The 23,311-nt window shown below is 45.3% G+C and overlaps 1 protein-coding gene and 1 non-coding gene across 2 annotated transcripts in view; both read right to left on the bottom strand.

Moving 5' to 3' along the window:
• DIS3L2 (DIS3 like 3'-5' exoribonuclease 2) overlaps nt 1-23,311 on the bottom strand; it is a 293,641-nt gene that overhangs the window by 101,604 nt on the left and 168,726 nt on the right. The window contains exon 11 of the mRNA XM_020813964.3: nt 21,110-21,189. Within this exon, the coding sequence (XP_020669623.3) occupies nt 21,110-21,189 (80 nt within the window). The remainder of the gene's footprint in view (nt 1-21,109; nt 21,190-23,311) is intronic.
• On the bottom strand, nt 15,378-15,541 carry LOC140706286 (U1 spliceosomal RNA). The gene has a single exon (XR_012085926.1). It is a non-coding gene; the product is annotated as a U1 spliceosomal RNA (small nuclear RNA).

Here is a 23,311-nt window from a genome sequence, read left to right as displayed (position 1 = left end):
CGGAGGATTGATGCTTTTGAATTGTGGTGCTGGAGGAGACTCTTGAGAGTCCCCTGGACTGCAAGGAGAACAAACCTATCCGTTCTGAAGGAAATCAACCCCGAGTGTTCACTGGAAGGAAAGATCCTGAAGCTGAGGCTCCAGTACTTTGGCCATCTCAGAAGAGAAGACTCCCTGGAAAAGACCCCGATGTTGGGAAAGTGTGAAGGCAAGAGGAGAAGGGGACGACAGAGGACGAGATGGGTGGACAGGGTCACCGAAGCGACCAACATGACTTTGACCCAACTCTGGGAGGCAGTGGAAGACAGGAGGGCCTGGCGTGCTCTGGTCCATGGGGTCACCAAGAGTCAGACACGACTAAATGACTAAACAACAACAACTTTTTCTCCATCAGCACTGGGAGAAACCAATCTGATTTTTGTATAAGAAAAATAGCATGCAGATCCACTCTCTTCACAGCCAGTTCTGTCCCATCCACCAAGGGCACCGTCGGACACCCAAATTGCAGAAGAAATAAAAAAGAAAAATGGAAGGGTCCAGAGGTCCAATTCCAACGTTGATTCAAAGCCATAAGCCTTTTGAAGACTGGTGTGGGTGGGTGTGCACGCAATAAGACTTATTTAAAAGGTGACATATTTAAAGATGACTCCCTTGGTCCTCCACAAAATAAGGATACGTGCCACAGCACTTTCAAAGGTGGGGAACGAAGGGCCGCAGAACAAGCCTTTGGAAGGTACCGACAACTACATTGCTGAGCTCTCGCAAGCTCCAGAAAGCTCCAATGCACCAGAGAAAGGCTGGTGAGCAGAAAGCGACTGACAGCCAAAGCCTTAAGGCCAATAACAGGAGCCCAACAGTGGCGGCGGTGGCGGGGGGGGGGGAGATATCCCTTTTGAAGTCCTTATTCTAATATACCAACCCCAGAGGGCAAATATTGACGGAAGGAAAAGGGAGACGGTCATTACATCATGGCGCGGATCACAACCTAATCTGATCCGTACAGCTCCGAGCAGCCGTGAACTTTCTTGTCCTCCGCACAATGTTGACAAATCAAGAGAGATCCCGTTACTTGAGATAATAAAACACAGAAGCTGCCAACAAAAACATGCTGAACGCCATTCATTTTCACTTAGGATTCCTATCTGGCGGTTCTAAAAGCTTCCCCGCGCTTGAAACTGTTGGGGGAGGGAAAAAAAACCCTATTTGGTTACATATATTGATGCCATGTGACAAGGCTGAATGGGGTTTAAATTTAAACCATGCTGAGTCCCTCTCCGAAACTGCCTTCCAAAAAAACCTCAATATTTGGCAGATCGTCATCTCCCACCCAGATCTACCCGAATCACCCACCATAGCCAGCAGGGACGGCTGAGGGGCCTGACGCCGAGAGAGGCTCGGAAGGAAAAAACAAGAAACCGAGCCTTCTCGGTGGTGGCCCCTCGGCTGTGGAACGCCCTCCCAATGGAAATTCGGCTGGCACCCTCACTGGGTGTTTTTAAAAGACAGTTAGAAACTTGGCTATTTAGGCAGGCCTTCCCTCCAGTCAGCTAAGTCTTTTTATTTGTTTTTTATGATTATATATATTTTATATTGATTTATATTATGCTGTAAGCCGCCCTGAGTAGACATGGTCTAGAGGGGTGGGGTATAAATTTAATCAATCAATCAATCAATCAATCAATCAATCAATCAATCAATAAAATAAATAAATAAATAAAAACAAGACCAGGGAAACTGTACTGCTCAGAGGTCTTTGTAACAAGGACTAAATTCACTCCTTTTTCTTTGCCGCATGGTGGCATTATTTTTTGAAGGCATTATTTATTAAATATAATATTGCACAGTCGTGTTGGGCACAAACCAGTTCGTTCTGGTTCGTCCCAGTTCGTCAAGGCGGCAGCACAGCTGGTGCTGCTCCCCTTCCCCGCCTCCTCTGGCTCAATCAGACACTCACCAGGCCCAGCGGGAGAGCTTCCTGCCCCTCCTCAGCTGATTTTCCAGTCCCGGCAAGAGCTCAGGCTTCTCTGCCCCGCCCTCTCGGCTGATCTCCCAATAATCAGACAGAAGGGCGGGACCAAGAAGTCTGTGAGTTTTTTGCCCATAGGAACGCATTAAACGGGTTTTAGTGCATTCCTATGGGCTTTTTTTCGCATAGCGACGAATGTATAGCGACGACTTTTGCTGCACAGATTATCGTCGCTATGCGGGGCACCACTGTATCTAAAATCAAACTTAGATGCAAAACTCTTGACTGAGAGGTGAACTACAGTATGCCTAACATCGGTTGGATAGCTCAGTGGTTTAGGTCTCTGGCTGAAGAGTCAGAGGCTGGAGGTTTGATTGTCCACAGGGCCTCCTATGAGTACAGCCAGCCTTCATGGCCCTGGGCAAAATGCAGAGTCCCAGAGCATCTCCAGAAGGGAATGGTAAACCACTTCTGAGTATTCTTTACCTAGAAAATCCTGAAAAGGGTCATGTAAGTCAGAACGGACTTGATGGGACATTATTATGCTGCATAAAATCTAGGGCTCAGCCAATCCTCCCATTTTGTGCTAATGGCAAAAACAGCTGTTTTAGGGAGAGAAGTAGAAATAAGCTCCACCATCCCAGACACTTGAATGCTTTTATTGCCACTCATCTGCAGCTATTTCAGCAGCTAATTACTCCTTCTTTCCCTAATAAGGCACAACGAATCAGGCAACCGATAATAAATGGAATGACATCACAACTCTACCAAACCCATCAGCTTTTCTCATGAGGTGACATCGCTGGGGGGAAAGTAAACTGAGCCTGGGAGCTATTCTTCCCGGAATAGTGGCATAGGGGAAGCTGAGCAATCAAGGACCACACAACGAACAAATGGCCATCTCTGAGAGCACACAAAAGAACGAGCAAAAGAAGGCAATGTAGTCGAATTGCCCATATTGGTGGTGGTGGGGAATCAAAAGGTCCCCAAATCACTGCCAAAAATATATCTCCTTCCATCCCAACAAATGGTAAATAATTCTGGCTGAGTCCTAAATCAACTCCTGTGTCATCTATAAACTCAAACTTGATTGAAGTTGAAAATGACCTCCATCCCCATGTATATACAAAGGGCTTGTTGAGTCCTGAAAAAAACCGTCTAATGATTTGAGCCCATTCCAGGATGCTGCGCGTAACCCTAATCCTATCAGGAAGTCCTCGGATGAGGGATGATTTATACAACACACCTACGAGAAGATTGTGAAGCGAGCCGGGATTTCAGCTTCTTCGCTGATGACCTCACCCCCTTGAACAAAAATCGCCCAGAGAACTCAATTCTCCTTTATTACTGAAAAGAAGAAATAATAATAAAGCAGGAGGAAGAGGGAGAGAAAGGAAGGTTCTTGCAATCTGCAAGTACTCAGCAAAATATGCCAGCGCAGCAGTCTGAATTGAGTGTTCTCTCTAGGAAATGGGAAAGAAGAGTTTGTGTGCATAGCATAACCTAGAGGAGGAGAAACCGCCTGGTGGCAAATTCATATTCCCTCTTAAAGCCAACTGTTTTTGCCACTCAGACGGTGGCAGGGCAAAAAAGAAAAGCAAATTACCCAATTCAGTAGGAACAAATACTGCTACTCAAATGTGTTACGTCCTGCAGAAATATGGGCTGCAGTGCCTTGAAAGCAGCTTGCATGCTCCAACAGCACTACAGAATAGATAGGATTATGCTCTTTATTTAATACCATCTATTGCCTCCCATTTCTCCCCCCTACATAGCAGTTCTATCTACTGATGGATTTCTGGGCGATTTGCAGCAGACCAGCAAAGATTTTTCACTCCCAACTCTTTAACAGAACCAACAAATTAAAAAGTTCTCCTTCCAGCTGAAAATTAGGTTACTGGAGGAGAAAAGCACTTGGTTCAAAACCAGGATTCGATTTTTTTTCTCTCTGCAGAAACGGAGAATGTGAGGGAGAAAGTAAACGGTCAGAGGCCTCTATCACACCCTGCATTGGGGTCCTGATCTGCACTGAGTCTCCTATGCCTACTTTAGAGTTCAAAAAGGGCAAGGAATGCTAGCAGCTAGATCTTTAAAGTGACATGAGGTTTGATCTCCAGGGAATACGGTGCAGGAAAGATGCACAGAGATAACGGAAGGATCTGGGCCTCAAACTACCTTCTTCAAAGCAAAATGCAGCACATAAGCCTGAGCTTCATGTTTCTTTTCAGTATGGTGGGGAAAAGAAACTCAAAGAGGCTGGCTTTTTAGAAGCATCCACACCAGAAGCATCCAGACCAGAATCAAAGAACATGAGAGACACTGCAGATTAAAACAACCAGAAAAATCTGCAGTAGCTGAACATGCCCTAGAACAAACTGGACATGAAATTTTATTTCAAAATACTGAAATACTGGACAACACCAGCAATCATTACGTCAGACTGCACAGGGAACCCATTGAAATCCACAAGCACCAGAAAAACTTCAACAAAAAAGAGGAAAGTTTGAAACTCAACAAAACTTGACTCCCAGCTCTCAAAAATACAGCATGCAAAAGTCACGAACTCTACCCAACCACAAGGTCAAGGGGATCGCTACCATCAACCACAGTGACAGATAATCTCCTTATCATAACAATACACCCACAACAAAACACACTGATCACCCATCCACAGAAAACAATACACCCACAACAATACACACTAATCATTCCATCTCACAGCCATAAATACTCCACGCCCTAGCCAAACTACACCAGAGCACAGTTTGCTGTCCTCTGAAGATGCCGGCCACAGAGACTGGCGAAAAGTTAGGAAGAACAACCTTCAGAACACGGCCAAAGAGCCCGAAAAAAACCACAACAACTGTCAAGGGGAACCTTTTACCTTTTTCACCAAACCAAACTTCATGTGATAAACTTCTGTTGCACGGTCACAATCGCCTAAAGGTAGCAACTTAGGAGCATCCTGGTGGGATTAGACTAAAAGGGTCTGTCTGGTCCAGCATGCTGGCTTTGAAAAAGTCACACACAGAGCCAGTCCCCCCAGCCCCATGATGGTTCTGGGAATCGCAATCTAAAAATGAAGCCTCTCCTACGCTCTAGCTAACCATAAATATGGAGAAAATAATCCGGTGAAGGTCCGTGCAACACACACCGTGTCTGCCTCTACACGAAGGCATGAGCACCCAAGAACTCTGTATCATGTCCTGGGCTATAACACTGAGTATGGCATGCATTTTTGTGGATCAAGTAAACTTCATCAGAAGCATAGGATGCCATTCTTAATTGAGCAAACTCATACACACTTGGTGAGTAAACAGGTAGTGTAAATTGTTTGGTCAGCAGGAAAGAAAAGGCAGGCGATGATCGTTACAGGAACGCTGGCCATGTACAAAGCAACAGTTGGGTAAGAGAATACAGTGGTGCCTCGCTTAATGGGCACCCCGTTTAACGACGAATCCGCATAGCGACAATTTTTTTGTGATCGCTTTTGCAATCGCATTGTGATGGTTTAGATAGGAAGAAATCGCTTTGCGATGATCTGTACCCTGTTTCGCATACCGATCATTGCATAGCGATGATTTTCCAACAGCTGATCGGCGGTTCCAAAATGGCCACCGGGTAAAAAATATGGCCGCCCACTGTGTTTTCGCCCAGATTCCTCGCTTACCGGGCAGTGAAAATGGCCGCCGTATGGAGGATTTTCACTTAAAGGTGAGTTTTAAGCCCATAGGAACGCATTGAAGGGGTTTCAATGCATTCCTACGGGCTTTTTAAAATCGCTTTGCAGCAATTTTTGCTGCACAGATTATCGTCACTATGCGGGGCACCAATGTACAGACCAGGGGAAAACACAGACCTTGTGATTTTACTCTTTATTTTTAACAAAAGCAGCTTTTCTTGATCAAGGCCCAGGAGTTGGAGATTAATTTGTTGATGAATTACTCATTATTCCAGGTTGAAATCGGCCTTTTAAATTCTTCTGTTTAAGAACCGGTAGTTTTAGCCGCCTAGAATGGTCTTAACTGACCAAATAGGTGGGATATTAAATAAATAAGTAAGTAAGTAAGTAAGTAAGTAAGTAAGTAAGTAAGTAAGTAAGTAAGTAAGTAAGTAAGTAAGTAAGTAAGTAAGTAAGTAAGTAAGTAAGTAAGTAAGTAAGTAAGTAAGTAAGTAAGTAAATAAATAAATAAATAAATAAATAAATAAATAAATAAATAAATAAACAAACAAACTTTAAGGTCTCTGAGCAAAAATGTCTTGGGAGACTGGCATGCTCTCCCACTGGATTTTTAATTCTACTATTTCTGATCTTAGCTTTAGCCCTACCTGGTCATTATGAAACAAAGGTGTGAGGCGTGGGCATTGTGCTTAATAAAAAGAGTTCTGGCTTAAAATCTACATTTTTTTTACTACTTTAACAAATTTTTACAAATTTAATCATTTTACAAAATGTATACTTAACATTGCATATTTTAACAGCCGCAAGGATTATATTCACACAATATTGGAAGAATGAAGAAACACCTACAGATCATTAAATAATTAAAAAGTTATTGGACTGCGCAGAAATGGACAAACACACTGAAAATCATAGGAAATGAAGATACAGAATATTATCAGACATGGAACCTTTTTATCAATGGTTAGAAGCACATTGTATAGACTAAAATTTTTAAAAGCCAACTGAAAACCTGGCTGTTTAGGCAGGCCTTCCCTTCAGTTATTATTTGATTTATGTCTTCTTTTTTCCTATCTTAAATAATTTGATTATTGATGTTTCTAATGTTGTTATCTTTTATAATGTTCTATTATATATGTTGGAGAAGTCCAGAGAAGTCAATTGACTAGATGGGTGGGGTATGTATGTATGTATGTATGTATGTATGTATGTATGTATGTATGTATGTATGTATGTATGTATAAACAAACAAACAAACAAACAAACAAACAAACAAGCTAGCTAGCTAGCTAGCTAGCTAGCTTAATATGTATTGTAGTTGTATTAACAAATGATTCTAAGCTGAACCCAGGTGACACGAAGTTAAATAAGCATGGGTAAAGGTAAAGGTAAAGGCTCCCCTTGACAATTTTTGTCCAGTCGTGTTCGACTCTAGGGGGCGATGCTCATCCCCGTTTCCAAGCCATAGAGCCAGCGTTTTGTCCGAAGACAATCTTCCGTGGTCACGTGGCCAGTGCGACTTAGACACGGAACGCTGTTACCTTCCCACCGAAGTGGTCCCTATTTATCTACTCACATTTGCATGCTTTCGAACCGCTAGGTTGGTGGGAGCTGGGACAAGCGACGGGAGCTCACTCCGTCGCGTGGATTCGATCTTACGACTGCTTGGTCTTTTGACCCTGCAGCACAGGCTTCTGTGTTTAGCCTGCAGCGCCACCACGTCCCTATAAATAAGCATGAATTGCCTTTGATGATGATGATGATGATGATGATGATGATGATGATGATGATGATAAAATAATTTTTTAAAAAAGGTGTGAGGCATGGGGTACCAATTCTGCCCCCTCTTTTCCCGCTTCGGGTGCTCTTCTCGGCTTAAGAGCGTCTTGCTCTGCCGCAGAGCCAGTGCTTATGAGAATTACTTTCTGAATTATAACTCTAGGATTCTGGGTGTTGCAGTCCAAACAATCCAGATTTCTAAGGTCTGGACAGATGATTTGCACACAGAAGGTGCCTCAGCATCTCCCTTTAAGAGATCTTTAGATCTGAGCTGGTGATCAGTAGCAAAACAAGTGGGAAATCAACAAACAGGGGAGGGGAAACGAAAGAGGAGGCAGCATTTCCAAGTTTTCCACGAGACACAGGGAGCTTCTGAAGCAGGTGTTGCATTACAATAGAAAGCCCCAACGCTGTGCATTACCAAATAAAAAACCCTCTAAGATGACGTGCGTCCTTTGTCTGCAGCAGTTAATAAATCAGGGCACGCAGACATCAAAAATCCCATTATGGAGCAGCTTTAAGAGATAATCCGCCTGTTGCAAAACGAGCGGTGTCCAGTTGCTCCCAATTCTATACGCCAGTGCCATGAGCTTGAGAAATGATTTACATGTTGGACAGTCCTGGCCTTTGGAGTCACTTTGGGGAGTGAATTCCACATGCACCGGCCAGCTTGAACACACCTGTGCCAAGTGGGTAACCAGCTGAGGAAAAGATAGCATGAGAAACATCATGCCGTGCGCACAGAAATACAGAGTGCGGCCTTATGCCAGGAGATGTAGCAGAACGTCCAGTATCTGCAGTTCGCCACGCTGGTGGGACGTTCAGCCAGGTTTCTGCCCTATAAATACTTCACCAACTTACAACACCAGCTTTTCAGAATATGGGTTGCTTCAGAAATGGTATGTGCTTCCAGACTATCAGTCTACAAAGAACGTAAACATCAGTTCCTCGTCTACTTCAGTTCCTCAACCACCCTGAACAGAACTGATCTCATCTTATTTCAGCTGCTAAACTGAGCCAGGCTTGGATGGAAGACAGCCAAGGGATACTGGGGTGATGGATTGAGGAGTCCCCGTTGGTTTTTAGGGTGCACACTGAAAATTCTACGGGCTCCGCTACAAGGAGCAAATTTTCTATTCCTGGGGCCCACCAGCTAGAACCCAAGCGTGGCAATCGCCCTGCCAGGTCACTTGCTGAACCAGGGCAAGATTACCAAGGATCTTTCAAAACAGGGAAGATATATCCCACTCATGAGTGGAAATCCTTAGGTGGAGGAGCTCAATCTGTCTCTCCTAGGACCTCACCGAACCCTCCTGCCTTCTTCAGAGGGCTCTGCATCCTTTTAGCGTTATCAAGAGTGGGTGGTTTTCCTAGCTCTTGTACACACACCCCACTCTGACATTCTGAAAAGTCAAAATGCCTCGCTAAAGATAGGTAGGGAGAGGTTTAAGTTAAAATATACTGGCAGTTTCGCTCCAGGCTATTGTCTTTTGACCGTCCTGCAATGTCTCCCCGCCATCAAGATCAGGACGGGCAGCTACGAAGGAATTAGAAAACATGATGAAGTCTAAGGACGTGTCGCTGGAGACCAAGGCCAAGATCATCCATACTTGTGTATTTCCAGTCATTAGGGATGGGTGTGAAAGTTGGACAATTAAAAAAAGTGGACGGGTGGGGGGAAATGATTCGTTTGAAATGTGAGGCTGGAGGAGAGCTTTGTGGCTACCCCGGACTGCCATAAAGACAAACAAGAGGGTCTTAGATGAAATCAAACTTCAACTATCTCTACTCAGGCTGTCCTACTCTGGCCGCATTGGGAGAAGACAGGATTATTGCAAAAGACCATCATGCAGGGAAAGGTGGAAGGCGGCAGGAGAAGAGGAAGACCAAACACAAGATGGATTGACTCCCTAAAGGTACTCACAGGCTTGACTTTGCAAGACCTGAGCAGGCCATGTTGGAGATCACTCATCCGTAGGGTTGCCGTAAGTTGGGCTTGGTGGCACATTGCAACAACGACAACCCCATCTTAGGTCTTCTCCAACACTGTGGCCAGGGCAGAAGGTAGGTACAAGACGATGGTGCCCTTTTCAGCCACTCAGTGGACCACAGGCTGCTTTTACTGCTCCCTTCCCACCCCGGCCCAGATGTCTCTCTCTCTCTCTGGCCTGAACCCCTGTCCGAACCGCAGCCTCCTCCCAAACTCACGGATTGCCTCACTCTAAGCTGCCCTCACTTTGGCCTCCGTTCTCTTTCCCAACACAGAGCAGCAAAGCTCAGGATGAAAACCTCCCACAAAGCAAAGCCGTTAAAGAAAACTGCAGCCAAAGGGCAAGAGGGCTTCTGTTGAGATCAGATTTCTCCCACCTCTCTCTCTCTCTCTCTCTCTCTCTCTCTCTCTCTCTCTCTCACACACACACACACACACACACACACACACACACACACACACACACACACACACACACACATACACAAATACAGAGAGATAAGCAAAAGGAGAGCTTTGTGCTAATGGATGGAACTTACATGTGGAGAACTTTCTGAACTTGGCTGACACTGCAAGCCCCCACTCAACGCGAAGGCTCTCCGCCAAAAAGATGATTGGGGGGGGAGGAGAGAAAGAGACAATTTCTGGCAAATCACACCACAAGCTGTTTTTATTACTATTCCATGCTTCATTCGAGAGGGCTAATTCTACCAGGAAATTAAGGCTCATTGAACTTACAGAGAAGGGAAGTGGCACCCAACAGCCTTCACAAATTAGAATTACACTGAGTGCAAAAGGATGTTAATCCTTTGGCTAATTTAAGCCGTCTTTTACATCTCTGCCCCAAACTCCAGATGAGATCACACATGCGGTGTGCGCGCCCTTTGGCCTGGAGAGACGTTTTGGAATCCAGAGGACCAGATGGGGAGGCAGTTGCTTTGCTCAAAGAACAATTCGAGACTAGAGGCAAATGAGGGTGGCTTCTTTCCGTTAAGCTGCGTCTTTCGCCCTGAGGCCCTTCCTTAGGTATATATGTACACACGTCGCTATGTATTTTTGCACTCGCTTAAGAAAAGGCCACACTAAAGATCTCCTTTGGACGGGAAATGCTGGCTAGATTGCTCAGCGAGGGAGTTAGGTACCTAGCTCTGGAGACAGATGTTGGTGATTGCTCACTACGCTTCCTCGGAAAACAGCCAGCCTGCGTAGCCTTGGGAAAGCTTGGGGAAAAAAAGAAAAAGAAAAAGGGAAGGGTAAACCACTTCTGAGGGGACACAGTGGCACTGCGGGTTAAACCGCAGAAGCCTCTGTGCTGCAAGGTCAGAAGACCAGCCATCATAAGATCATATCCCTGATGTTGGGAAAGAGTGAAGTCAAGAGGAGAAGGGGACGGCAGACAAGAAGATCGTTCGACAGTGTCATCGAAGCGACCAACATGAATTTGACCCAACTCCAGGAGACAGTGGGACATGGTGGCACTGCGGGCTAAACCGCAGAAGCCTGTTCTGCAGGGTCAGAAGACCAAGCAGTCATAAGATCGAATCCACGCGATGGAGTGAGCTCCCGTCACTTGTCCCAGCTCCCACCAACCTAGCGGTTCGAAGGCATGCAAATGCCAGTAGATAAATAGGGACCACTTCGGTGGGAAGGTAACAGCGTTCTGTGTCTAAGTCGCACTGGCCATGTGACCACGGAAGATTGTCTTCGGACAAACGCTGGCTCTATGGCTTGGAAATGGGGATGAGCACCGCCCCCTAGAGCCGAACACGACTGGACAAAAATTGTCAAGGGGAACCTTTACCTTTTTACCAGGAGGCAGTGGAGGACAGGAGGGCCTGATGTGCTCTGGTCCATGGGGTCACGAAGAGTCGGACACGACTAAACGACTAAACAACAACAACATCCACATCATATATTTTTTTGGATGTAATGTGTGATGCATGTTCATTAATTTTCACGTTTTTCAATCCAAATTTTCTAATTCACTTTGGGTCCAATCCAATCTATTATTCCAGCTGGGTATCTAATTACTGGAACTGGTCTTGTGTTTAAACCTTTGATGGCATTTCCACCATTTAAGTTTGTTTTTAATATTTTCCACAGTCTTTTTAGTATATTCCTTTTGTGTCAGAATTGTAACTTTTTTTATGCAGGAGATTATCTGCTTCTAGTATTCAAAAGTATTTATAACTGTTATCACGTGACAATGATTTTATGATATTGCCATTTTTAAAGGTCTTTTCCACCTTAGTTTTTTGATCTTACCGTGTTGTATAGAGAGAACTGGGCATTGGGCAAGTCCAAATGTCATCTAAATCTCTTTGCTAAATATTTGCACTGCATTTGTTGTTGCTGTATTACACAATAAGGATTAAAAAAACTCTACAAAAGAAAAAACTTAAAAACATAAACACAAGTTGATCCTGAATGGTTTGAGTGTGGGCAAAAAATAGTGACAGAAGCATTGCAGCTAACTGGGACAGGATCCTTTCCGGCTGTGGCTCTGAACTCTGGAATCCCCACCACCCCTCCTTTTCAAATTTTAGGGATTTAATGGGGAAAGTGTTGAATGTAAAAAATGTTGTTTTTTACCGTGTAAGTCTTCTTGTACTAGCTCAGACCTGAATTCCTGGGGCAGAGTATTTCTGAGGTCCAGAACAAGCACATTAAAAGCGGACGTTTGAGTGACCATCAAATGAATCCAGAGAGCAGGCAGAAAAAGCAAACCAGTTCCCCCAGTAACCAAAGGGAGCCGGCAGGAGTACATGCAAGCATAGGTTTACTCATAGAGACACACACGCATTCCAGAAGCAGAATCTTAATGCTAGGTCCACCTTCCAAGAGTTCTGCCTGCAATGAACTTGCATTTCTTCTCATTTTAAAGTCCCTCGTTCCAAATGCTGACCCCTCCAGTTTTCCAGGATGGAAAAGGAGGCCTGGGATTGACAGGGGACGGAAAGGGAGGCAGGCTGGCCTCTGACAGCTTCTGACGTTGTGTGGGTGGATGGCTCCCTGAACTGAATTAACCAGACGGCCTGCAGTCTTGCTCAGACGTCGCCTGATCAAATTCTGACAAATTGGATGTGATGCATAGAAATACCAAGAAATCCAGCGTTAAAACTTAAGAACGCTGGAAATACTCAGCAGTTGCAAATGTAACAGAACAGCAAACGTAATTCCGGAGGTAGAGTAAAGCCATCTGTCATTCGAGACAAATTCTCAACTACGTAGAAGGAGGATCCTGTTTTCTAATTTCATCATGTCCTGCTACAGCTCTTTTTCCAGTGACAAAACACAGGTCAGACTCCAGAACCAGCTGCCACTGAGCTGGCCATCTTACTTTTGAAATTTTTCATCTATTTATTGCATTTCTACTCTGCCTTTCTCCTGACTAGGAATCTTCTCAGAACAGTGACAGTGAGTACCAGAACTCAGCAGAGAAAGCCTGGCTGCACCTGTCACCCTTTCGTACAGCCTCTCGACCCATGGATTCTATTTCGTTCACATCACGGTTGCATCCTGTTCTTCAATATCAGTGATAATTTCCATTTATTCCTTTTGAAATGTACAGCTGCTCCCCTTTGATCCATCTCACCAAGTTACAGAGGTCCAAGGTATGATTCTAGCTCTACACAGGAGTAGCATGCCTTCTTTATATTAATTCAACTCTTTTTAAAAAAAATCTCCAGTTTATGAATATGGGATATTTTGCGTCTGTACTCATGATTCAAAATGCCAGAGAATGGCCCGATATGGCTCCACAATATCATGCCTATGTTGCCAGTAGGAAAAAGGATGCCAGGTTTTACATAGCAAAGGACAGGCTACAAGATGGTTAACAACACTAATGGCAGCAGTCAAGATGGTTTACAGCAGGGGTCCCCAACCCCTAGTCCGCAGCCCGGTGCCAGTCTGTGGCCTGGACCGGAGTGGGCTGTGGAGACACACCTCCCCCACCCCCTGCAAATGCACATATGCCCCCCGTGAGTACCCCACCCCTTTGCACATGCACATGAGTGCACCAGCACGAGTGTTCCCACGCCTTCGCGCATGCATGCAAGCGCAGGGGTGTACCCTGCCTTCCTTGCACACGGACCCCGTCCTCCCCTGACTGGTCCGCGGTGTCAAAAAGGTTGAGGACCACTGGTTTACAGTGTGCACTCTGCCATTCACAAAGTGACACCATGCAAGCAAAAATCACAAGCGCTGGCTCCTTTTTTTCATCAATTAAGCGCTTCTAACCCAAACACAAAAAGCTGCCTGCTTCTTGGGAGGAAAGCGATGCATCTTAAAAAGCAGAGACATCACCTTGCCAACAAAACTCCGCATAGTCAAAGCTATGGTTTTTCCTGTAGTAAGTGACAGCTGGACCATAAAGAAGGCTGGCCACCGAAGAATTGACACTTTTGAATTGTGGTGCTGGAGGAGACTCTTGAGAGTCCCCTGGACTGCAAAGAGAACAAACCTATCCATTCTGAAGGAAATCAACCCTGAGTGCTCACTGGAAGGACAGATCCTGAAGCTGAGGCTCCAATCCTTTGGCCATCTCATGAGAAGAGAAGACTCCCTGGAAAAGACCCTGACGTTGGGAAAGAGTGAAGGCAAGAGGAGAAGGGGACGACAGAAGACGAGATGGCTGGACAGGGTCACCGAAGCGACCATGAATTTGACCCAACCCCGGGAGGCAGTGGAAGACCGGAGGGCCTGGTGGGCTCTGGTCCATGGGTCAACCATCTCGTCCTCTGTCGTCCCCTTCTCATCTTGCCTTCACACTTTCCCAATCTCAGGGTCTTTTCTCTTCTCATGAGATGGCCAAAGTACAGTGGGGTCTCGACTTACGAACTTAATCCGTATTGGAAGGCAGTTCTCAGGTTGAAAAATTCTTAAGTCGAATCTGCATTTCCCATAGGAATGCATTGAAAACCATTTAATCCGTATCTGCTCTTTTCGTCCATAGAAACTAATGGGAAGCTGCTATTCCGCCTTCTGCCACTAGAGGGGGATATTTTTTCCTTTTTTTCCCTTTTAACCTAAGATGACTTAGCTTTTAAAAAAGGGGGGGGAAAGAGTTCGTAACTCGAATCTAAGTTCGTAAGTCGAGTCCATATATTCCTATGAGAGTGGTTCGTAAGTCGAAATGTTCGTATGTCGAGCCGTTCGTAAGTCATATTTGAGCCTCAGCTTCAGCCTCAGTCTCTGCTTTTAACATGCTGTCTAGGTTTGTCATCGCTTTCCTCCCAAGAAGGAATCTTCTCCCAAGAAGAATCTTTTAATTTCATGGCTACTGTCACCACCTGTAGTGATCATTCTGTAGCCTTCTTTAAATGTGCCAGAGCCCCCCAGGAGGCCACATGCCCCCCACCCACTGAGAATGGCTGAGCCAGACGGACCAAGAATAAAAAACGAACAAACTGTACATTATGAGGAAGGTATCTGCAGATCTTATTTTTTCAACAGAAAAAATAGGGGAGGGAGGAGAGAAGGCACGGAAGACATGGAACGAATCCAAAGACAGAATATTATTTTTATAAGGGTCTGTGTTTACTGTTCAGTAGGGCTCACCATGTTTTGGCAAATATTGCTTCCTCTGTCAGGGAGAAGAATGCATAGAAATAAATACCGTATTTTTTCACTCCATATGACACAGTTTTTCCCCCAAAAAAGTGGGGCGGGGAAGTACGTGCGTCTTATGGAGTGAATACTGTAAAAAGGGGTTCAGCCACCACCACCCAGAAGCCTCCCACCAACGTGCTGGGAGGCCTCTGAACCGGCACCAGACGCTGCTCGCCGTGGCAGCTGCATTAGGCCTCACCACTCTGCCATCTGCACTGCTGGCTTTCCAGGATCTGCCTCCTGAAGCCCACCTGGAAAGTCAGCAGGGCCAACGGCAGCAAATTTAAATGGCAGAGGGCAGTGAAAACAGCCATGGACTGAAGGGGAAAGAGTGATTCTAGAAAGACCAGGGGGAAACACAAACACAGTCCTCCAATACCACAAATTATGCAGTTGATTTCCCCACATTTGGGGAAATCACAGGGATCAGCACATCCAAAGTGCAATGGATGAGCCTCACCCTGGGAAAACCACTTTCATGATCATGGTATCTCCCCTGCCAGGTAAGTATGAGTTGGACTGGCCCCTGCACCTCCTGCCCCCTTCTGTGCCCTGCCCTCCAAGGTATGGTGATCCCCGGCTGCACTTCCCACCCAGAACAGGGCTGCACAGCCCCAGTCTCGCCAGAGGCCAAGAGAGCTCCTCAGTGTTTTGGGGTAACCCGCGGGACCCCCATCAGAGGCCGGGTGTTCCTCCCACAATCCTCCAGTGCACAGACATTAGCATACCTAACGTGTGAGGAAGGCAGGGAAAGCAGGAAATTCAAACTTTCAGTTAGCGAAGAGGCTGTCTGTCTGCTTCCTCGCTCGTCCAAGCGGTTAGAGAGCTGGGAGAGAGACCTGGGACTGCCTGGTATTGTCATTTTAAAATGTAAATTTTATTTATTTATTTATTTATTTATTTGATTTATACCCCGCCTATCTGGTCCGAAAGGACCACTCTAGGTGGCTAACAACCATAAAAATAATATAAGACAACGAAAATAGACAATTCTAAAAAAGAAAACACTACGTTAAATCATATAATACACAAAGCAAAAAACAAAAACAAAAAAAGAGGGGGGTCAAGAGGTGTATGATGGAAAGGCCTGCCGGAACAACCATGTCTTCAATTGCTTCTTGAAGATACCCAGCAAGGGAGACCCGCGAATCACAGGAGGTAAGTTGTTCCAGAGGCGAGGAGCCACCGCCGAGAAGGCCCGGTTTCTTGTCTTTTCCCTCTGGGCCTCCCTCGGCGTTAGGCTCCTCAGCCTCACCTCCTGGCTCGCACGAGTGACATGGGTAGATCTTGGTGGGAGTAGGCGTTCCGCCAAGTATCGAGGCCCTAAACCGTTTAGGGCTTTATACGTGAGCATCAACACTTTGAAGTCGATGCGGAAACGGATGGGCAGCCAATGCAATGCGGCCAGAGTGGGGGAAATATGTTGGTATTTTTTCACACCGCTGATTAATCTGGCCGCCGCATTCTGCACCACCTGTAGTCTCCACAGCAGCCCCAAAGGTAGCCCCACGTAGAGCGCATTACAGTGGTCTAATCTCGAGATTACGAGCGCATGTACCAAGGTAGTGAGCGCCCTCACATCAAGGTAGGGTCGCAGCTACCTTGTTTGGGGTTAAATCATGCTTGGGTGAAAAGGTGCTCCGTTTGAGTTGAAACCCGCTTGTGTAGAAATGTGCATACTTGCTTTAAAAGCTGCTAGTTTTGCTTTAAAAGCTGCTTGTTTGGGGTTAAACTGTGCTTGGGTGAAAAGGTGCTCCCCTTGTTATTTTAATAAATATTTTATTACACTATTTAGTTCAGAATATTTTTTTCCTGTTTTCCTCCTCTAAAAATTAGGTGGGTCTTAAGGTCAGGTGCGTCTTATTGAGTGAAAAATACGGTAGGTATACTTCATATTAACAATGGGATGCCAGAGAAAAATTGCATCTGAAACCAGACATGTAGCAATCTACCAATATTTGAAATTCTATGAGAATACTCAAAATCTATTTAAAAGTGTGTGCGTTTATATCGACATTCAAGTACACAAAATGCGATCACTAAGAGTAGCTGACTCCATCTTTGGGATAAGAGAGAAACAATCAATATCATCACCTATAATTTGCGATTTTTAGATGGATTGTTATGCATTACTGCTTTCACTTTGTTTTTAGTATTGCTTGGTGGTTTTCTTTACCATTTCTCAGATTAGTTGTGTGTTTTTTTGGTTCCTTAATATTTCTACCCTTTTTTTTTAGCTTTAATATTGTCTTTTAACGATATAAGCTGCCTTTTTAAAATCCTCATTGTCTTTCGCTTTAAATATTGTCCTCCAAAGATGTCGGCCACCTTGATTCCTTTTAAAGGATAAAGGTGGGGTAAAAATTGTCTTAAATAAATAAAGTTGCAAAAGCAGTACGATCCCATTATTCATTCTGTTCTGAAATGCCTTGAGCACTGCTGAATAATAGACACAATCACATGTTCCTATCTCATTGTTTTGTTCTTTTTTGGGGGGGGGGACCCCAAGCAATGGTGGGTTGGTTGAGGGAAGAAAGAAGATCTCACGAGTAGCCCTGGCATTCTATATTGTGCTAGATGGCTTATGTTCAGAATGGACCAACAATTCTGGGATGGGGTGGTAGAATTGAAACCAGTGGTCCTCAACCGTGGGTCCCCAGACGTTCTTGGACTACAACTCTCAGAATTCTTGGCCAGTGCAATTAGTGGTGAACGCTTCTTGGCGTTTTGATTTGGGAACCTCTGGGCACCCAAGGTTGGGCACTGGAATGTACAAGCAATGAACATACAAGAAGGTACAACAGGGGAAGGCCATTTTTCTTTTGGTTGTTGTGGGTTTTTCAGGCTCTTTGGCCGTGTTCTGAAGGTTGTTCTTCCTAACGTTTCACCAGTCCCTGTGGCCGGCGTCTTCAGAGGACAGGAGGAGCACTCTGTGCTCTGAGGACTACTGTCCTTCACAGAGACTGGCGAACACGTTAGGAAGAACAACCTTCAGAGCATGGCCAAAGAGCCCGAAAAACCCACAACAACCATTAGATCCCAACCGTGAAAGCCTTCACGAATACCATTTTTCTTTCTTTTTCCTGAAAAAAGAAAATCATGTATGGGGTAGAGAGGAGAGGCTCTGACTTCCCGGCTTGCATTCGATAACTCCAACCATTCCGCCTCTGTGCAAAGCTGTTACGATCTTGGTGCAGACCCAATGTGTTCTCCGTCACCTCCGACTACCTCTCTGTCAGCTATTCTCTCAACTGTGCTTTCCACATTCAGCACAGACAAACGTTTAGCTCCTCTGCCATGTTATGGACCCCATGAGGTGTGGAGTGCTCCAACGCTGGAAGCCTTCAAGAGAAAGTGGGACCACCTCCTGGCAGATCGGGTTTGATTTGGCTTTCCTGCCTCAAGCAGGGCAGTTGGCCTGGACAGCCTTAGTGGCCCCTTCCAACTCCACTATTCTAGGCATCTATGACTCTATGTTATATTATTTATTTTTATTGTTTCAGTTGCTGCTGTTGTTGTCGCTTTGCTATTTTGGAAAAACAACCCCCTTTTTTTCTTTTGATTTACATTATTCCATTTAGATAGACAACATTTAGTGTAGACTAAAAAAAATTCAGCATAAAGTTATTCTCGGAATGCACATTGCTTAATAAAAAGCCGAAAGCTCTATTTTCATTCTTGCAGAGTGATCTTTCACAACAGGGAGTCCCCTGAATGTGACGCAGGCACTACCCTATTTCTGGATCATCCATTTCCCCTTCCAAACCAAAAAATAAGAGACACAAACACTCCGGCTTGCTATTAGAAGACATGACAATAAATCTGGAATCAAGCGATGCATATCCTGTCTTATGCATGGCTTGACTGCTGTGCCAAAGATCTGCCACGTGGGAGGAATAGAAAGGCCTGATCCAGGCAGTTCTGCTGCTTCAACTCTTCCATTAACATGGGAGAGAGACAGAGAACAGAGGAAGCTATCCTCTCATCTGCTTTGCAGCCCTTGTCATTTTTACAAAAATAAAGGTGATATGCCTTCAATAAGGATTCATAACAATGCAGAGGAAATAATAGGTCCCCGTTTTAGTCTATTACCAAAAATTGCCTCAAGAAGCTCCAATCCCTGGAAAGGGACTGAGGCCAAGGATGAAAAGAGATTTATCACTTTGCTGAGACTCTACTAACAGCTACTTGGAATTCAGATACATTGGTCAATCAAGCTCCCCGTAGTCTCCCCTACCTGGAGGTGGTCTCTGGCAGAAGTCTTTTCCAGTCCTATTTAGAGATTAGCAGGACTGAATCTGGAACCCTTTGGATGCCAAGCAGTTGGCTCCCCACTGAATTCCAACCCTTTGTGTGGTTCTAAGAAGATAGTTGAATAACAGGGAAGACCATGAAAGCTTACATGTATGAACGCCCTTTGCAGCAAGTCTCTGAACTGTAGGCATGTTGGCATCCTTCAGTCTCGAGAGACGATGGTAACATGCTCTGTATGGAGGATTTGGAACAGTGTCTAATGTGGTTGAGGAGGCCGATTTGAGAGTGACCATCCCTTCCACACTGAAGACAAATCCAGTCTGTCCCCTGTCCAGCTCCCTGATTTGGCTGCTTTCGGGACTGCCTTTTTGCCTCGGCCTGCTGGACAAGGGTCTCTTCAAATTGGAAGAGGCCTGCTTCAATGCCTGCCTCCAGGCTGAACGCTCAGATGTCAAGGTCTCCCATCTATGGAGGTCCATTCCTAAGGCCTTCAGATCCTGCTTGCAAATGTCCTTGTATCACAGCTGTGGTCTCCCTCTGGGGCAATTTCCCTGCACTCATTCTCCATCCAGGAGATCTTTTGGAATCCGATCATCAGCCATTCTCACAACATGCCCAAGCCAACGTAGACGTCGCTGTTTCAGTAATGTGTACATGTTAAAAATTCCAGCTCGATCTAGGACTACTCTATTTGGAACTCTGTCCTGCCAGGTGATGCCAAAGATGCATCAGAGACATCGCAAATGGAACGTGTTCAGCTTTCTCTCCTGCTGTGCACAAAGGGTCCAGAACTCTCTGCAGTACAGGAGTTTCTAATAATGGGCTTATTAATGCAGAATGTCATGGTTCTGTATCCGCATTTCAAAATGCCAGGAAATGGCCTGGTATTAATGCACAATATTGTGCCTGCATTCCCAACAAGAAAAAGGAAGTCAAACTTTGCATAGCAAGGGGTAGCCCAAATGTTGGCAACACCAAGGACAGCAGTCTACAGAATACACTTTTAGGCTCGCTGCCATTCACAAAGTGATGCCATGTAGTTCTAAGGAAATAAGTTAATAATAGGGGAGGCCATGAAGATATACATGTACATATGAACCCCCTCTGTAGTGAGTCGCTAAAGATGGATCGTAATTAAATGAAAGCTCACATTGAAATAAACTTGTTAGTCATAAAGGCTCTGCCTTTGGTCTGCCTGTTTTGGTAAACCTGCTGAAACAGACACAGACACACAGTTACCTCTTTGAAAAATCATAATTGCAGTGAATCAGCTCATTTGCCAACCCGGTCTAGAGTCCGGGAATGTGCGGAGTGCCTGCTGTCTCTGGACCACAAGTTCCACCAGCTTTTAGGCAGAACAGCCACTGGAAATGGGCAGACAAGGCTGCTGGTTCCGATGTCAGGGGAGCAGTGAATCCATCCCAGTATTTACTGTGAACGTAAGAGATGCCTGAGGTGCTGCAGCTATTTTGGAGGTACGTCTCAGCACTTTGGATAGTGTCTGTAATGTTTGGACAAAAACTCAAGAGTGGATTTACAGTTCCCACGGACCTCAGAGCCACCAAGCCTTGATAAAGCCCTATGGGAATTGTGATCCAACAATACTTGTGGGGCAAGATCCTCCACCGCCCTCACCAGTCTTGCTACCTTAATCATGCTAATTGGAGATGCTGGAGACCAGACAAAACATCTTCCACACACCTGCTTAGCCTTCCGCTTGAAACCCTACTTTCCTTGAGGATTCCACAATGGAAGATAGCATGGCAGCTGCTCTAAGGAACAGCCACACGGACCCTTAAGCGAAAACACTGAAAACAAACCATACCATCCGGAAGCTGCTTGCAAGACAAGGCGTCATCGAGGTCCTTGGCTGTGGAAGGATCGATGGTGAAGATGCATTCTTTCCTATCAGAAAGGGGTAGAATAAAAAGGAAAACTTAGATGCTAGACAAAGCCAAAATAAAAAGAAAAGGCAGGAGGGTGGGAAAAGCAAGGCAGCAGCACTGAGAACCACCAGAAAAGCCCCCATCAAAGGATGGAGGGTGCTACTGTTTGTCTTCTGAGATTATTCTCCTGGCAGGTTCAGCATCCTAGAGTCCTTCAGAAGCAACATCTGACTAAAAGAGACAAGTACCTGTATGCAGAAAGCTCTACTGATGCCTTGCAAATGATTAATTCTTCTTATGCAGAGGCAATTTGCTGCTGAATAGCTGCTGCTGGAGATCAACAGCAAGACACCGCAAATACTCTCTTTGTCTTGTTTACAGAACACCTTGGAGACATCTGCTTGGCCACCAGGGGCAGCGTGATGTTCAACTAGATCAGGGGTCTCAAACTGTGGCCCTCCAGATGTTCTTGGACTACAGCTCCCAGAAGCCTTCAGCACCACCTCTGCTGGCCAGGATTTCTGGGAGTTGAAGTACAAGAACATCTGGAGGGCCACAGTTTGAGACCCCTGAACTAGATGGACTTGTGGCTTCTTCCAGTTTAGGTCCTCTTAAATCCCAGAGAATGGCAATGAGGAGACCATTCCACTATCAGCCAAGTTGTCATCCCTGGCAAGGGGCTGACGGAGACCCAATTGTTGATGTTCTTTTCTCCCTTCCTCTCAGAGCAAACTCGTTTCCCCTGTTTTCTCTTCTCGCCCTTGATTACAGTATATCTGGACGCTGACTCATGGCAACTGGAATTCTTTCTTATTAGATCGACACGTTTCGCTCCTCATCCAACTGAAACAGGACTCAACCAACAAAACCACAAAACAAACAAACATGCTGATCAGGAGTTCCTCTCTGCACCCTAAAGTCCGTCAATGAATCTGCAAGACAGAAGCTCTCCCACCAAGACTATATGGACTCCCCCAAATCCACAAGGACTCAATCCCACTCAGGCCCATTGTAAGTGCCATCGGCTCCCTGACATATCAATTAGCAAAATACCGAGCCACTCTCCTACAGACCTACATTGGACAAACCTCATCCTACATCAAAGACTCAGGACATTTCATAAACAAGATCAGCATCCTAAAATTGAACCCCGGGGACAGACTGATCAGCTTTGATGTAGTATCCCTGTTCACGAAGGTACCTATAAAGGACACCCTGACACTCATCCAGCAGATCTTTCAAGAAGACATCGAGGCCCTTTTCCAACATTGCCTAACGACCAGCTATTTTCAGTGGGATAATGAGTTCTATGAACAGACAGATGGAGTGGCCATGGGGAGCACCCCCCCCAGCCCGGTTATAGCAAAATTCTACACGGAACATTTCGAAAAACAGGCCCTGGCTTCGGCACCCTTCGTACCCAGAGTCTGGTTCCAATACATGGATGACACCTTCGCAATTTGGAAACACGGTGAAGAAAAACTGGAAGAATTTCTAAACTATCTCAGTAACATCCACCCAAATATACAATTCACCATGGAAAAAGAAATAGAGGGCCAACTCCCTTTCTTAGACATCATGGTCATATGCAAACGTGACCTCCTATTGGGACACAAGGTCTACAGAAAACCCACCCACACAGACCGGTACCTACACAAAAACTCCAACCACCACTCACGACAAAAAAGAGGCATAATCAAAACACTGGCAGACCATGCAAATCAGAATGGGAAAGCTCAATTTCTCAGCACCGAACTCAACCATCTGAACTGGGCCCTACGGGCAAATGGATATTTCAATAATGAATTCACAAGAGTCATCAAACCAAGAAAACAACACCAAATTGAAGAGAAAAAAACAACCACCCACAAATACAGTATTTCTGCCATACATCAAAGGGGTCACGGACTGCGTAGGGAAACTTTTGAAAAAACACAACCTAAAAACAGTATTCAGACCCACCACAAAAATACAACAAATGTTACGGTCAGCAAAGGACAGAAGGGACCCCCTTACTGGAGTATACTGGATACCTTGCAGTTGTGGACAGGTATATATTGGAACCGCAAAACACAGCATCCACACCAGAATGAGCATGAGAGACACCGCAGACTAAAACAACCAGAAAAATGGGCAGTAGC

This window comes from Pogona vitticeps, chromosome 3 (assembly GCF_051106095.1).
Source record: "Pogona vitticeps strain Pit_001003342236 chromosome 3, PviZW2.1, whole genome shotgun sequence".
Lineage (NCBI taxonomy): Eukaryota > Metazoa > Chordata > Lepidosauria > Squamata > Agamidae > Pogona > Pogona vitticeps.
The sequence above is the reverse complement of the archived record's forward strand: the minus strand, read 5'-3'. Positions and strand labels throughout refer to the sequence as shown.